General features: G+C 40.1%; 1 protein-coding gene across 7 annotated transcripts in view; it reads right to left on the bottom strand.

Moving 5' to 3' along the window:
* The window catches only part of cab39l (calcium binding protein 39-like), a 78201-nt gene that overhangs the window by 38397 nt on the left and 23368 nt on the right, over positions 1-16436 (bottom strand). For all 7 annotated transcript variants that reach the window (XM_078559457.1, XM_078559459.1, XM_078559458.1 and 4 more), the window contains one exon: positions 5327-5491. In XM_078559457.1, coding sequence (XP_078415583.1) covers positions 5327-5491 — 165 coding nt within the window. The remainder of the gene's footprint in view (positions 1-5326; positions 5492-16436) is intronic.

Raw genomic sequence — 16436 nt, 5'->3', positions numbered from 1 at the left:
TCACAAGGAACCAGTTAAGTTCCAACATTTGCTCCTATCAGTCAGAAGTCATCAAAATCAATGCTGCCTCCTATACTGAATTCTCTGAATAATCCTGGAAGGTTGAGTCCATCCAGAGCAACAGTTTGATTGCCTTATTCTCTACTGCAAAAAAAATCTGACCTTCAGGCCATTATGTTAGCCAACTTCAAAACATCAACCTGTTGAAGATAAGGATTGGTCTTTCGTTGAAGAATCTACTGTGCACATTTGGACCTTTTTCATGCCATGATATTCCAGCAACAATAGTGCCAAATTTGCATATCCTGAGAACAACTGCATTTATAAACCATCTTTAACACTTAACAGCATCCCGAAGTGCTTTACAGAGAGGTAACCAAAAGTAGATGTCAAGCTTCAGAAAATCTTAGGAGGGTTGGCCAAAACATTGGTGAAAAAAGTGGATTTTCAGGAGGGTCTCAAAGAACAAGTGGAAGGTTGAAGGGTTTAAAGGAAGAAATACCACAGCATGAAGCCTAGGCAGCTCGAAGACTACCAATGGGACAAGGGGGTTGAATTTACTAACGATCAGGATGACTTGTTTCTCTCTCCTGGAATGGAGAGTTCGGTAGTGGGGAGCAGGGTGTGCTGGTTAATGCAGAGGTGAAGCTATAATGAGAATTTTAAATATGAGGAATTGGGGGAACTAGTATAGCTTAGTGAGATGATTCTAGGATGTGGGGAACTTGGTGCGTAACAGATTTGGTCTAAGCTTTGGATTTGCCAAAGTTTATGAGAACTAATTGTTGAAAGGATGGCCAGAAAGCATTGTTTGGGTTGTCAGGACATAGACCCGAAACAGAGGTGGAAAAATAATAGTAGAAAAACATGAAAAACAAAATAAAGGACAAAGAAATAGCACTGTGTGGACACCCCTTCCAGAGATTATATTTTAAGACACTGAATGTCTTGTATTGATTGATATTGTGGGGTTGAGCACCCCACAAAGAAGCTTTAGCTGCAGCAACTTTATTCTTAAATTTAAAGTCACAAAGATGGTCACTTCCCATCCATCCCAGGACCTGTATGTCCAAGAACAGACTACTTCCACAGCTGCATGGAGACAGTACTCAAAACTAGATGGACTGCTGCCTTTGGAGAATTTTAAGACACTCAGACATGCATGTCTTTTAAACAAAGCATGAAGGTAAGTCTGCACAATTACTTCTCGACAGTCTCCTAGCCTTTCTGAACTCCAAGTAGTAAAACAATCTTGAAAGTTTTCTTGAGAATTTAGTCCCACAGAAAAGCTTTGGAAACAAAAAGAGTGAAAATAAAATCCCAAGTTACCTTGGCCAAATTTCTTCTCTCTCCTTCACTCACTCCTGACCCTACCCTCCTCTCACCCTGAGGATAATTCATGTTTGATGTTAGTTCCATTCTTTGGAGGCAGAAGTCTCACCCTCGGCCAATTAACATCCATTGAGCATTAAATGGCTGCGGGACAGCGGGTATCACCAGGGATGGGTTCCCCAACTCTTCAGGTGGCGGAGCTGGAAACCCTGCCCAATCTCTCAGTTCTGGTTCCCTCTTTGTAAATTTTATTTTTGCACTTTCTCCAGTGCTTCTATGTCCTTTTTAAAGTATGGAGACCAGAACTGTGCAGTGCTCGAAGATCAGCCTGACCAGGGTTCTATTCAAATTTAACATAATGTCACTACTTTTGAATTCTACGCACCTAGAAATAAATCCCAGTGCTTTTTTGGAATTAATTGCTTTACTTACTACTGTTACTGCCTTTAATGATTTGTTCACCTGTTTTCCTAGATCCCTTTGATCTTCAATCCCATGACATTTTTTTTAAGGTGTTGGTGAGGTTTCCAATTTTTCACACTGAAGTGTAATTTCCTTGCACACATCTATTTTAAACTTCATTTTCCATTTAACTGCCCAGTCTGCAACTTCTCTAATACCTTCTGCATTTTTTAAGCTGTACCCTGCCCCCAGTTTGAGTTGGCTCCAAATCATTAATGTAATTTATAAAAATAACGGTCCTTGCACCGATCACTGATTTCTATCTTCCTTCAGTCTAAATAACCACCTTTTAACCTGCACTCTCTGCTTTCTAAATTTTTATTTAACCAATTTGCTGTCCTTCCTGTTATTTATCCTGATTCCACATGAACCTACCATGTGGTACCTTATTGAAGGCCTTTTGAAAATATAAGTACGACATCTAATACATTACCCAGATCTATTCTTTCCATTACCTCTCCAAAACTTCTATCAGGTTGTTAAGCATGAATTGGCCTCTTGCTAGATTTTATTCTATCCCTCTTGGAACTTTCTATTCTGAGGTGCAGGAAGCATTTTCCCATGTAGTCTGCCTTATCAATCATCTGGTGCCACTCATTTACAAAGTGCTCAATAAAGTCCTAAACTGGCAAGTTTGACAATTTTTTGAGGGCGGGGGCGGGTGTGGGCAGGAAAAGTTTTGGTGAGGGAATTTTTCCGGGCTTTTAGATTCAATTTATAGAGGAACAATAACCTCTCGTCCACAGGATGTTTCGAAGAAGTGTTAGCCTTGAAGTGACCTCAGGATCTTCTGAATTAAAACAATTAACTTTTGTACTGGAGTGTTGACAGTTCTAAAGATGAAAGTGCAGCAGAAAGATGCACTTTGCTTTACATGGTACAAAACAGGGGATAATCCAACTTACATTCAGCAAAACAAGGGCTGAATGGTCTACTGAATGCTCCTATTTCTTAAGTTATGTTCAGTCACATGCTAGCAAATAGTTTTCATGACACTGTTTAAAACTAATTCAAATGAAATATTACTTGGCTATGGACATTAAAATAAAGGGCGAGAGAAGAAAATATTACCTTCCATCATCATATGACAGGAAATATTTCCTGTTCAAAGAAAGTTTTATACTTGCCATATAAAAAATACCTGTCTATATTTTACTTTTATTGGTCTGTTAGTTGAAGCCAACAACAGTTCACTCTGTTCTACAATCTGGCTGGTCTGCTAGCTGAAGTCAATGCTGAAGCCTAGTTATTGGCCCTAATTGGAAGAGAAAACATAATATAGTGCATTGTATTATGGATACTGCATTACATTTTTCTGTCAAAAAGCCCTCTCTCACAGATCACTAATTTCACCTATATGCATTTGTTAAATTTGGTTCATGACAGCCAGTATAAATCCTGTGTATGCATTACTCTACAGTTCTTGTCTAGCTCTCTCAACTCCATTCTCTGCTAGAATGATCAACTTGAGACAGAGACTGAAACAATCAAACTATTCCTATGTTCCTGGGTTAGCGTGTTTAAGTGTTTCTGGACCTCTTAAATGTTTAGCCTAAATGGATGAATCCTACATTGATTTTACAAGTAAAAAAAAATTGTGCATCTCCACTAGTTTCAGGTTATCTCTAAATTCTCCATTTCTGCAGATTCTAATCCCACTAAGATAGTCTCAGCAGAAATGTGTGCAAGTAAAGACAGAGGACCACCTTCCTTGTCTTATTTTCCTGCAGACAAGCAAAAGCAGCCCAAGATAGATTGGGTTTAAGAAGCCCCATTGTTTAGGTCCACAAATTCTATTTTGGGAACTGCAGCAAACAAAATGACTGCAGTGCAGCAGGGTATTCTCCAGTCTTGAGCCACTCCAAGACGACAGCAACTTGTTAAATTTTCATCCCTAAAGCGTTGCAAAAAGAAACACAAACTTCAGGTTCAGAATAGGTGCAAAAATAGGATGCAAATTCACTTCTTCTGTACAGATATAAAATCAAAATGTATATGTAAAATAATAATGGAATGAATCACTCAGTGGGTTATAACTATGTAATTTTACTTCTGGAGGCATGAGCTCAAGTGTGTTGCACAACAATGAAATTAAAATTTCTTTTCTGCCAGCTTTAAAAGGAACCCAAGTTACAATGAAAATCACATTCACCAGAAACTGGATTATTCTTCTACGGCACAAAACTGTTCATACCATAACTCATCCCACCTTACTCTCTCCCCCAGACCTAAAGGATCATTAGTTTCCAGAAAGCCAGTGGGTGAAAGATAGTACCAAAGCCAATCTTTACTCAGTCTTACATATATTTAAAGTGAAACATTACAAGCATATACTTCCTAACTCAATCACACTACAGTTTCAATAGGTGTCTTTTCATACGTGCTCAAGTGATTAATTCCTCCCACCTGCTTATAACTAAACTGTTGATATACAATTAACAGTTAGATTGAGAGATGGAAAAGTCACATTATCATAGTTGAGGATTGTTCTATACGGAGGGAGAGCTTTATATGTGCTATGCTATACACAAGGGAGTGCTCAATATTCACAAACTGAAAAAGGTCTCTATTTGCCATTTGGAATAAATATCTGAATTACTCCCCTTTGAAAAGAAACTTTACATTAGAAGTACTCCTCCCTTCACCTGGGCAATCTGCCACTTTAAGGTGCCAGACATTTTTCAGTTTGCAAAGGCCTCAGGCCTGACTGTTGATTATGTCCAGGGGCTTCCATTTACAATCTAGAAGCAAACTGGAGTTGACAACGATCTCAAACTTATCTTCAAAAGTCTCAAGATATGCTTGGGTTTCTTAGGAAACCAAAACTCTACTTAAACAAAAAACTCATACTGTTCAATAAAGATCTATAAATTGGAATGATTTGACAGTACAAGCCCAAAAGGAAGAAGGTACCCCAAACATATCCAAAACATCCCCTACTGTTCACATATTTTCTTTTATCTTTCCATTTGAGGGCACAAGCCTGTGGAAGGTCAAGATGATCAAACTGCACAGGAAGTAGTCAGTACAATGAACAATGTGCACATGATAACATAGATACTAGAGCTGCAAATTTCCAGAGAAATAATCTGGCGATTCGGGCTATCAACTTCAGAAGTAACAAAGTAACTGGAGTGTGTTGGATAATAAAATATGAAACAAACTTCTGCAAGAGCAGCAACATTCTTCTTTTGCTTCAAAGAATACTTACTGTATCTTAATTGTAGCAAACAACATCTGGAGTCTTATAAGCAAGTTACACTCAGACAGAATAGGTGGGAAAACTCACTGGTGTTAAACCCCAGGCCCTGCAATCTAAACTGAGACCTCCTAAATAGGAACTTAAATTTTAAGCATTTTCCCTTCCATCTCGAGTAAATTCCTAAAACAATGAAAACTGTAGGTTATTTTATCCTTAAACATCAGACAAAACAACAGCCTGCCTTTTAAAGTTTAGCTACCTGAAACAGTTCTTTAATTACAGCATAGTTATTATCATAGGGACAAAATACATTGATCTAGGATTACTCACCTCAAAGTCTATCAGTTGCAAGTGTGCAATTAATGATATCAGCAATCCGCTATTATAGAGTTCCTGCGCCAACTGTGCAACTGTTTCAGTCTGAGGCTCCTTATCATTGGTACCACATAGTATCTCCTTCATGGTTAGCAGGCATTTTGACACTTCTTCGGAGGCCTAAAGTTGAATTAAGGAGAAAGGTAAAGATAAATTAAGCTGGTCTTCAAGGTACAGCTGGGGGAGAAGAGTAAAGCCAGTAAAATCCGAATGGAGATCAAGTGGGTCAAAAATCAATAAAAACATTAAAATAGTAAACTGGCGGAAAAAGCTCTCTGGTGATGCATCTAATGCAACATGTGCAGTTGTATGGTTCATTTCTGAAAATAAACCAATAAAATCATGAACTGAAGTGGCTAATTTATAACAAAATTTAGTGCAGTAAGCATTACTTCCAAGTTAATTCCATTATTGACACCGTAGTGTCAACCCTCCTCAAGAATTGATGTATTGTATTGGAAATACATTTACTTTATGAGATACCCTCATCAATTGAGCTTGGAAAAGTGCTTTGCTGTCAAGCCTTTGTCCACACTTTAGAAAGTGTGGAAAGATGCCACTTTTAATTGGGAGAAAGCATCTAATCACTGTTCAAAGCCATTGCCAGGTGCCACAAAAAAAAATCTACTTGTAATGCTTTGTCACCATGTAAAAGGCATGCACCCTCCCCATTCCATAGGAGAATTAGCCAGTTTAAAAAGGATGTGAGGAATTGTGCACATGGCATGCAAAAAAAATTGTAATGGTTTACGTACACCAGACCACTGTTTTGTACTGATTTAAGCTATCCACTTGACATTTGCACCATCCTCTTTGACAAAAAGTGTAAACCCTTTAATTCTCTACATATTACAGAAGCAAGGCGCGGTGGGCAAGTGGTTTTGCAGGAAACAAAACAATCAATTCGCAGGACAAAATTGGCCAAAGAGGTGGTCTAGTACAGCAATTAAATCTAGATAGTAATGCTTAAAAAATACAATAATAATTTCTTGTGGCAGTGTTACATTTTCAGCATTATGACAATATGAATAATCCCTCCTCTTCAAGCAAAGTCCCCTACCTTTCAAAACTCCTGGTCCTCAAAATATCCAACCTTGCAAACTACCACCCAACCCTCAAATTTCCTTTCCAAACATTGTCTTTTCACAAATTTGTGTTCATTTTATCCACAACTCCACATTTGAATCTCTAAATCAGATAACATAGCACTGAAATGGTTCCAACTAAAGATGCAAAGCATGCTGCTTTATCCCACCTGAACCTAACTGCAGCTTTTGTCATGATTAACCACATCATCACATTCCAATACCTTTCTTTAGAGGTTCAGCTCGGTAGGACTGCCCACACTAGGTTCCATTCCTACCAATCAAATCGTAGCCACAGCATCTCCCCAATGGCTTCTCCTTGCTCCTCCAGAGCCCTTCACATCTTTCGCCTCGCACCCCCAATCTTCCTCATCCACATGTGGATGGCTGCAACATTTATGGCTATGTGGTCAGCTTCCACGTGCTCACTCAGGCTTCCCCAGCTCGACCGCTCATCACCTTTCCTCCACACATCCTCTGCTTCTATATGCTCCTCTGATATTCCAAATTTGGATGAGGTTCAACTCCTTTCAGCTAAATATCAAGGCTGAAGCCAGCTGCCTTGGCCCTTGCCACAAATTCTATACTCTTGCCACCAACCCCATTCTAACCACTGTCTCAGCCAAATGTTCAGAACGTATGCATCCTATTCAATTCCTAAGATGAGCTCATACTCCATGCTTCCTAGTACAAAGCTTGCCCACTTAATCTCCGTATCACCCATCTACTGCTAGAACCATCATCCATGCGAGCATCATCTTTGGACTTGACTGTACCAATGCTCTCCTGGCTGGCCTCCCATCCCTAGTAAATGGCAGTTCATCCTAAAATCTACTTCCTGTACCATACCCTGCTGCAAGTCCTGGTAAACTATCATTCATCCTTACTGACATACATTGGCTCAGTCCCTTTTTAAAATTTCATTTTTTTTCCCCCCACATTCCTTCCTAGCCTTGTCTCTCCTGGAATCTTTTACAGCACAGAAGGAGGCAATTCACTCATCGAGTCCATGCCAGCTCTCAGCAAGAGCAATCCTGGTAATCCCACAACCCTTTGCTTTCCCCGTAGCCCTGCAATTTTTTTCATTTCTCTATTTTTCTAATTTCTCTTCGGAAGTCAAGATTGAATTTGCCTCCACCACCCTTTCAAACAATGCATTCCAGGTTATAAGCACTCGTTGCATAAAGAAAATCCTTATATCATCTTTGGTTCTTTTGCCAATCACCTTAGATCTGTCTCTTCTGGTTCTTGACCCACCAATAGGAACAATTTCTCTCTGTCTAAACCTCCTGATTTTGAATACCTCCAATAAATGTCCTCTCAACCTTCCCTGCTCTAAAGAAAATAGCCCCAACTTCTCCAATCTATCCATGTTATTGAAGTTCCTTATTCCAAGCACCATTATTGTAAAACTTTACTTTACCGCCCCCCCCTAAAGCCTTCATACCCTTTCTAAAGTGTGGTACGCAGAATTTGACAATACTGCAGTTGTGGTATGAAGGTTTATTGTAACTTCCTTTCTTTTGTACTCTATGCCTCTCTTTATAAAGCCCAGACCTTGTGCGCCTTTCTAACCACTTTCTCAACCTGCCCTGCAATGTTCAATGATTTGTCGACATGTACTCCCAGGTTTCTCTACTTCTGCACCCCCTTCTAATATTGTATCACCTTGATCGTTCTCACAATATGTATCACACTGCACTTCTCTGCATTAAATTTCATTTGCCACATGCCCACCCATTCTAACCTCCTCACTTCTAAGTTTTGTATCATGTGCAAATTTTGACATAAGGTCCAAGTCATAATATATATGTATATAGTACTAACCCATGTACAACCAATCCAAAAAAACAACCCTTCACAGCTGCTCCTTTGGCTAATTTTGTATCTATGCTACACCGCTCCTTTTATTCTATGAGCTTCAAGTTTGCTTGCAGGCTTATTGTGTGGTGCTTTAAGAAACACCTTTTGGAAGCCCATGTACACCACATCAACCACATTACCTTCATCAACTCTTACCTCAATAGACTCAAGCAAGTTAGTTAAACAGTCTGCCATTAACAAGTCAGCATTGGCTTTCCTTAACTAATCCGCACTGATCCAAGTGATGGTTTATTTTGTCCTGAATTATTGTTACGAAAAACTTTCCCTTGACAGGGGTTAAACTAACTGATTCGTAGTTACTGGGTTTATCATTATAATCTTTTTTTGCACAAGGTCTAGCATTTACAATCCTCGAGTCCTCTTGCACCAAACCCTTACAATTTAGGGTAAAATGGAGGAATGAAGGGAGTCATGTGGCCTGCTGACTTCTGCCCAACAACATACCTGGGTAGCTTGGTGGTTATGAGGACAAGAGGTGCCCACGCTGAGAGACTTGCTGAGAAGGTGCAAGATGTTTACACCTGTGGACAATGGCAACAGCATCTGTACTAACTAACTGTGGGTGGTCTGTAGTCTCCAGGTCTCTGAGGGAGGTGTTAGGAATGTTAGATTTTGTAAATGTTTATACTTTAAAACTATCTAATTAATTCCAAGTTAAAATGAAGTGGGGATCTAGAGGATAACTAATTGCCATTTCTACCTGGATACGAGGCCTATGGTGATACCCATTGCCATGGAGATTGGCTTTGGGAAGGGAAGAATCTATAGCAAGCCTTGTAGTATCTGGTTAAAAGGTTTCCTAAGACATTGCTGAATCTTACAGGCCCAAATGAGTCTGCAGTCATCCGAGAGGCAGAGATAAGGAGAGAGAGGCAGCTAGTCCTGCACTCAAAGCAGAGAATATGCTGACCCTATTTTTCACCACGAAGAGTGAGAGTGGGAGCTTGCACTTAGATTGAAGAGACCAAGTTTGTTAGGATTTAAAGGAGACAGGAATATTCACTTAGCCTGGGCTAGAGAGAAGGGACCTCCAGTTTAACACTGAATGCAAGTCAATTCCGGGATTAGAAATTGCCCAGCTAGGAAAGGAAAAAGGAAGCCGCCATCAGGGGTGCAGAATAACTTTGGATTGGTTCCAGGAGAATGAAGTAACCACCTAAGGGACAACTAAAAGTATAACTGTGGCATGGGATTTTTGGATGTGTTAAAAGTCACATGGGGGCTCTTTTCTGTGGTTTAAAAGTATAAGTTGTCTATTAAATAGCATTTAATCAATTTGCTTTTAGGTTGCCTGTTACAATAAAAGTCTTAAAACTTGAAATCTCATCAGTCACTGGAAACTCAAAAATAAAAGACAGCTGGGAATAATCAGCATGTCCAGCAACATCTGTGGAGAAATAGAGTTAATGTAGAGTCGAATGTGAGCTGAAGGAAGGTAGAAATGTGAAGGGTTTTATGCTGTCAATAGGGGAAAGGGAGGGAAGAATGAAAGGGAAGGACTGGGAGACGATAGAGGGTGGGAGAGAATAAATAATTTAAATAAACATTTCAATACACAAGATTCAAACAGGCACATGGCAAAAAATAAATCAAAATGGAGACAGAATTCATGGTCTGAAATTGTTGAACTCAATGTTGAGTCCAGGAGGCTGTGAAGTGCCTAGTTGGAAGACTGTTCCTCGAGCTTGCGCTGAGTTTCACTGGAACACTGCAGAAGGCAGAGGACAGAAATGTGAGCATGAGAGCAAGCTGTTGAATTAAAATGGCAACCAACCGGAAGCTTAGGGTCATGTTTGTGGACTGAGCAAAGGTGCTCTGCAAAGTGGTCACCCAAATGTGTTTTGTCTCCCCAATGTACAGGGACCACATTCTGAGCCCATTGCCTGCCAGATTAATTTAAACCTTCCCCACAGTGCTGTCAACCCAACTGCAAGGACTTCTGCAATTCATCTAGCCTGTACATGTCCCACCTCCCCCAGAACAGATCCCAATGCCCTAGGAATCTAAAGCCTTCACCCTCCTAAACTTTACAATCTCATGCAGCTGTATAGGACCCCTACCTGGAGATTCCATTCCTCAAACTTTAAATTGTACATGCATCCTTCTTTCTTCACCCCATGATTAGGGTGGGTGAAGGGTGGAGGGAGATCATGCCTTTAGCCGTTCAGGCCGATGCTCTGGAAATCAATATTGCCTTTCCACCTCCCTGGTGACCCTTTAAGTAACTCACTTCTTCAAAAAGCTTTAGGCCACCATTCTAACATGTAATAAATGGCATTTTTTTTTTCATTTTGTCTGGGTGAAATACTTTGGGATGATTTTCTACATAAGGCACTATATAAATGAAAATAGTTGTTGATATCTGTGAAACAATCACAGGGCAGGTTGCCTGACATTAACCTGCTCCTAAGTTTCTTTCCTGTAAGATGCTGGCAATACTCAACCAGTGATTTGAAATCTACAGTGTACTCACTTTGGCATTAGTCCTTGTACCAGTGCGAATGAATAAGTGGGGACACTGCCTAAATTGTTGCACGCAAGATATTGTTGCGTGCAAGGTACAAAAGAATTGTGGTTTGCAGAAACAATGCTTTATTAGGATCTTTATTTGCAGGCACTTGCCAACCAATATAAATTATTTTAAATTATACTGATATTAATCAATGAAATCAGAGACTGGGCAATTCCAAATGGCCACCCAACCAACCAAAGAGAAGCTGGCCATTCCCTTTGAGAACAATAAGAAAGGGTAAATTGTGCTGTCCGGATGCTGACCAAATGGGAGTCTTGCTGAATCCCACTGTTTTCAGGTTTGTACTGATGAGTGACAGTTACATGGTCAGGTAAGGAAACCAGGGGTCTGTCTGTACCTGTAATCCACACCCCACCCATCCTAGTGTTATATAACGGCCATCCACTCAATGGCACCAGTCATGGTGCAGCTGTCACCAGCACCAGCTGCTCCACATCATCTGGTTGCTTCATACCTCTGCTGGTGAAAACCTTGCCAATGTGTCTGCAATTCCCCTCTTTGTGCTCTATCCATTAAAAAGTTCATGACCTGCATGTCTAAATCAAGTGTTCGATTACTGCATAAAGCAAAACAAAATTGTTTTTCCTCTTTAGAATAAGTGTCTAATAGTATAATGATAAAACGAAAGCTGGTTTAAGGCCTGGCCTTAAACTCAATCATTTTTGCATGTACATGTGCACAGGGGTTGGTGATGGAGGAAAAGAGTGTTTAGTATTCTTGAGTTGAGTCAGTGGTCACCCTATGGTTATAAAGGGAGGAAACCATGGAACGCTATAGATTACATTTTAATGAGGGTGTAGTGCATCTAGTTTTATTGCTTAGACTTGAGCATATTCAAAGTTTCAAACATGAAGGTTTAATATAGGTTGTCACCCATGTTGCTCCTCATTCTCACTTCCCCAAAGTTACTGAACATTACTACTATCATTTGGAATTAATTAGCAGTCAGCTTCCCATGGCACCTCACATTTATTCTGTACCAATGTTCTATCAAGCAGATGTAAATGACTGTGAGATTATGCACACACACGCTATTTTAAACAAGAGTATGCAAAGAACACTGAAGAGATGAGACACACCCAAAACAGAAGGTATTTTAGGTTTACGATATAAAGCTGACCAACCTCTCTTCGGTTCTGTTTTGCTGCAACATTACAGCTGAAAAGAACGGAGAAAAAATTCCCACTACAATTAAAAGATTCAATTATAAAATAAACTAATTGGTGTTGCTTGTATCGCAAGTACCATGATCTAATTACGTTTGAACCAGCACCAGTTTCTTTGTTAACCAGATGTCTGATATCAGAAACTAAACAAAAGCACTGAGAAATCCATAGGTAAACTGTCTTTAAAAAAAAACATACCAACTAACACATGAACTAACACACACCCTTTGTACACCATCTATAATATTTCATTCTCTCTCATTACTGAGACTACCCCACCCAGATAAACTTTCCATGCCCAAACCACTATCTTGGCTCATTACCGTACCACCCTCCCAAGGCCTCTGGCAATTTTCTGCTTAAATCTCTTTTCCGTTCTCCTCCTCTAGCCTGTAGATAGAATGACTCATCTTCAGACTTCACCCTACAAATTCTTACTCTCCTTCCCCCACTATCACCACTCTTCCTTCATATGCCATTCTGAAAATTTGAAGATGAACTTTGGGGCTACATTTTTTTAAACACAAGATGTTCAGAGAGCCAAATTATATCCCCCTGATTTTACCACCCTGACTCAATTTCCCCACCCCAACCAGATTAAACCATTGCATGATGTGTCATTGACAAGGCCATCTTCAATTACTTTCTTGCTTCCTTCTCAAACTGCAATTTCCTGCCTGTCTCCAATGTCTGTATTCTCACCATTTGTTATGGGGGAAGGAAACTACATACACCCAACCATCTCACTGGCACCACCTCCAATGTCCAACTTCCTGTCATCTGTCCCACCACAACATTATCAATTCCATCACTCCACTAAAAAGCTGTCTGCTTCAGCTTTCAATGCCCTTGTGGCCACTAGATCGCTCACATCCTCTGACCTCTGCCATTTACCAACCTTTGTGACATTATTAGCTCTCCCCCTCTGCTGTCACGTTAATACAAAACTCAAGGATCAGATAAAGACAACCTAAGCTTCTCTTCATTACAAATTGCATCCTTAAGATTTCCCTCGCCTGCCCCTCCTTCTTTATCTGATGCTAGATGGGAGGAGTTCATTAGTTATTTTACACCAAATATGCTGGGTCAATCCTTCTGCCATTGATTTTCCCCCTACTTCTCCCCTTTTAAGGCCACTGTCTCCACTATTCATTTCCCCAACCTCAGCTTTACTCTTTTCAAAGCAATTGTAATGAACCCTCACCAAAAAACTCAATCCTGATATCCAAATCATTTCTTACTTGCCTTTCCTCTTCAAGATTGTTGAAATGAGTCACCAACTTTGACTGGTTTAAATCCCCTCATTCTGGTTTCCATTCCACCATTACTGAGGCTACCTTATTCCAAGTCACCAACAATATCCTTGCGACAGTGACATGTTACTTCTCCCAAACCTTCTGACATAGTTGACTCGTTCATCTTCCTCCACCACCAGTGATCCACCACTGTGGACCCACAGGGCTTGTCATTTCCATCCTATCTGTCCCAACATAGCCAGCTCGTCTCCTACAATGACTTTTTCTTCTGTGCACAGTTTTCTCTAGGGTGCCCAAGGTTCCATATTCCTTATCTATGTTCTGTCTTTCGCCAACACTATGTGCAAATACAGGATCAACTTGAAAACATATGCTGACAACACCCAGCCTGTCAGAACTCTCAACAGTACGGTTGCTGCTCTGCAGTGAGACATTGTTAACTGCACCCATACCTTAGGCATGGTTTCCTCTACCGACCAAATGGCTATGACATTAACCACACTTAATCCCAGACTGTGCAGTTTTAATTCAGAGACAATTCATAGAATCACATAGCAGGGGAGGCCATTCCACAATCATGCCTGTGCCAACTCCCTGAAAGAGCCATCCAATTATTCCCACATCACTGCTCTTTCCTCATAACCCTGCATTTCTTTTGAAAGTTATTACCAAATCTGCTTCCACTACCCTTTCCCGCATTGCATTCTAGATCATCATAATCCATTAAAATAAACGATGCTGTCATCTCCCCTCTGATTGTTTTGCCAAGTATCTCAAATCTGCGCCCCCTGGTTACCAGCCATCAATAGAAACACTTTTTCCCTTTGTACACTAACTAAATTTTCCACAATTTTGAACACCTCTACCAATTCTCCCCTCCAACATTTCTGTTCTAAGGAGAACAATCTCTGCTGCTCTAGTCTTTTCATGTAACTGAAGTTCTTCACCCCGGTACCATTCTCGTAAATCTCCTCTGCACCCTCACCAAGGCTTTGAAATCCTTCATAAAGTGTGATGTCCAGAAGTGAACACAATAGCCCAGAGGTCTGATTAGTATTTTACAAAGGTTTAACATAACTTTGCTTTTGTAATCTACGCCTCTATTTATAAAGCCTAACATCCTGTAGGCTATTTTTTTAAATGACTATATCAACTTTCCCTGCTGCCTTCAAAGATTTGTGTATGTGAATCCCCAGGTCTTTCTGTTCCTGCAACTTTGCATTTCTCTTCATTAATTTAATCTGCCATATATCCCTGTCCATTTCACCAATCTATTTCTTCAAGAAGTCTGCTATTATCCTCCTCACTGTTTATTATATTTCCAAGTTGTGTGTCATTTTCAAACTGTGAAATTGAAGTGATTTAGTTAACCTAAGCTATGTGGAGGGAAAGGGGGTGACAGGGGAAAATGTCCTGACTGGGATTATCATCTAGCAAACTTGCTGGAAGTACACACATCAGGAGGGAACTGGATTCAGAGATTCGCATCACTGTGTCCAAGTCCACAGAAAAGATGGTTGCTTGGGCAAGTTACCAGTACTTTTTCAACTGCATCCCAGTAGTCAGCATCTGCATGGGATGAGGGTGGGGAGAGAAGATTAACAGATACAATATAAAAGCATTGAATAAAAATGCATTCAGCCAATGCTTAGAAAACCCTTCAATAACCAAATGACATCAACAACTCAATATGCAGCATCATCGGTTAAAAGATCAAGCCACATTTTTGGACAGTATTGTTAAAAAGAGTGCAGTTTCATGAATCCCATATTCCACACATGCAAGGTAAGCATGTGTCACATGCTGTTCTGAGCCACATACACATTGTAAACAGTTTTATCAATACTCAGCAAATACAAAATCCCCTTTCAGACTTTGCAGCCCTCTTTATTCATGAAAAAGTACACAGAGACTAGTTGGGGGTACAGTTAGAGTAATTAATTTTTATTTGCTGGACCCCCGTGATTTAGGAAAGCATTTCCAAGTTTTTGCATTGAAGCTTCTAGCCACCAACCATAACATAGAAACAAAGTGTAATATTGTACCTTCAGCAACCCGTTTTCAGACTTAACTGAAACACTTTACTCAAGTGCAATGAATTCCACTCACCCACCTTTTATACTCGTTCCCATTCTCTATTCTTTCTAAAGAAAATTTTCTCTTCTAGCAACCTACATGCATGATTTTAAGCTTCTGGTGTAATTTCTATCAACTCTAGCTCGTTCTCTTTTCTCAAAATCAGAATAGCTTCAAGGACATATACGGCCAATTGTCATATTACTCTGATTCCGGTGTTGATCATATACTTAAAGTGGTGAAAAATTATCTATGGAACAGCAATGTGAGCCATCAACTTTATCCAGGGAGATTTAATTTGCTTGCCATTATTTTTTCTTCATTCACCCAGTCTCAAATTAGAAAGCTGAATAGTTTAATTTAGTTCTTAAAAAAACCCATTTATTTTCACCATGAGAGGATTTGTGGAATTGAACACTTGAAATGCAACTAACAACCTACCCCTTATGAAAGAGGGACAATTTATTAGATCATTCTCGGGTGGATGTTGCTGCCAGGGTCTATTGCCCATCATCCATAGTTGCCCTGATAAGGTACTGCTTGCCCTTGACTTTGAACAGAGTAGCAGTTTGATACAACTGAGCAGCTTGCAAGGCCCAGAGGGCAGTTAAGAGTCAACCACATTGGTGTCGGAGTAGCGTTCCATAAGCCAGACAAGGCAAGGATAGTGGCAGGTTTCCTTCCCTAAAGGACATTGGTGAACCAGTAGTGTTCTCCCAACAACTTCATAGTCGCTTGTATTCAGTTTAAAAGATAAAAAAGCTAGTATCAGTACAAATTCTTAAACTGACACGTTGGGGTTTGAACAGACTTTTGCTGGATTATTGGTGCAGGATATCTTCTCACTTAATCTATACTAGGTAGACGGCACCCTTTATATGGTATATAAATGGGCCCTCCAACTCAATGTTTTCTCCTTCACAAAGGTTGGAAGAACTCCTCTTCTGAAAGGAGCATCAAGGAAAAACTCCATTAGGTCCATATGTAGGCACTAGGCGAGGACAGAGCAGACCCAAGCTGGTTAAATGGTTATTAACATGCTAGCAGAGAATGAGCATTTTAGGA

This window comes from Cetorhinus maximus, chromosome 16 (assembly GCF_964194155.1).
Source record: "Cetorhinus maximus chromosome 16, sCetMax3.hap1.1, whole genome shotgun sequence".
NCBI classification, from domain to species: Eukaryota; Metazoa; Chordata; class Chondrichthyes; order Lamniformes; family Cetorhinidae; genus Cetorhinus; species Cetorhinus maximus.
Note: the sequence above shows the minus strand (reverse complement) of the source record. Positions and strands in the feature narration are given on the sequence as shown.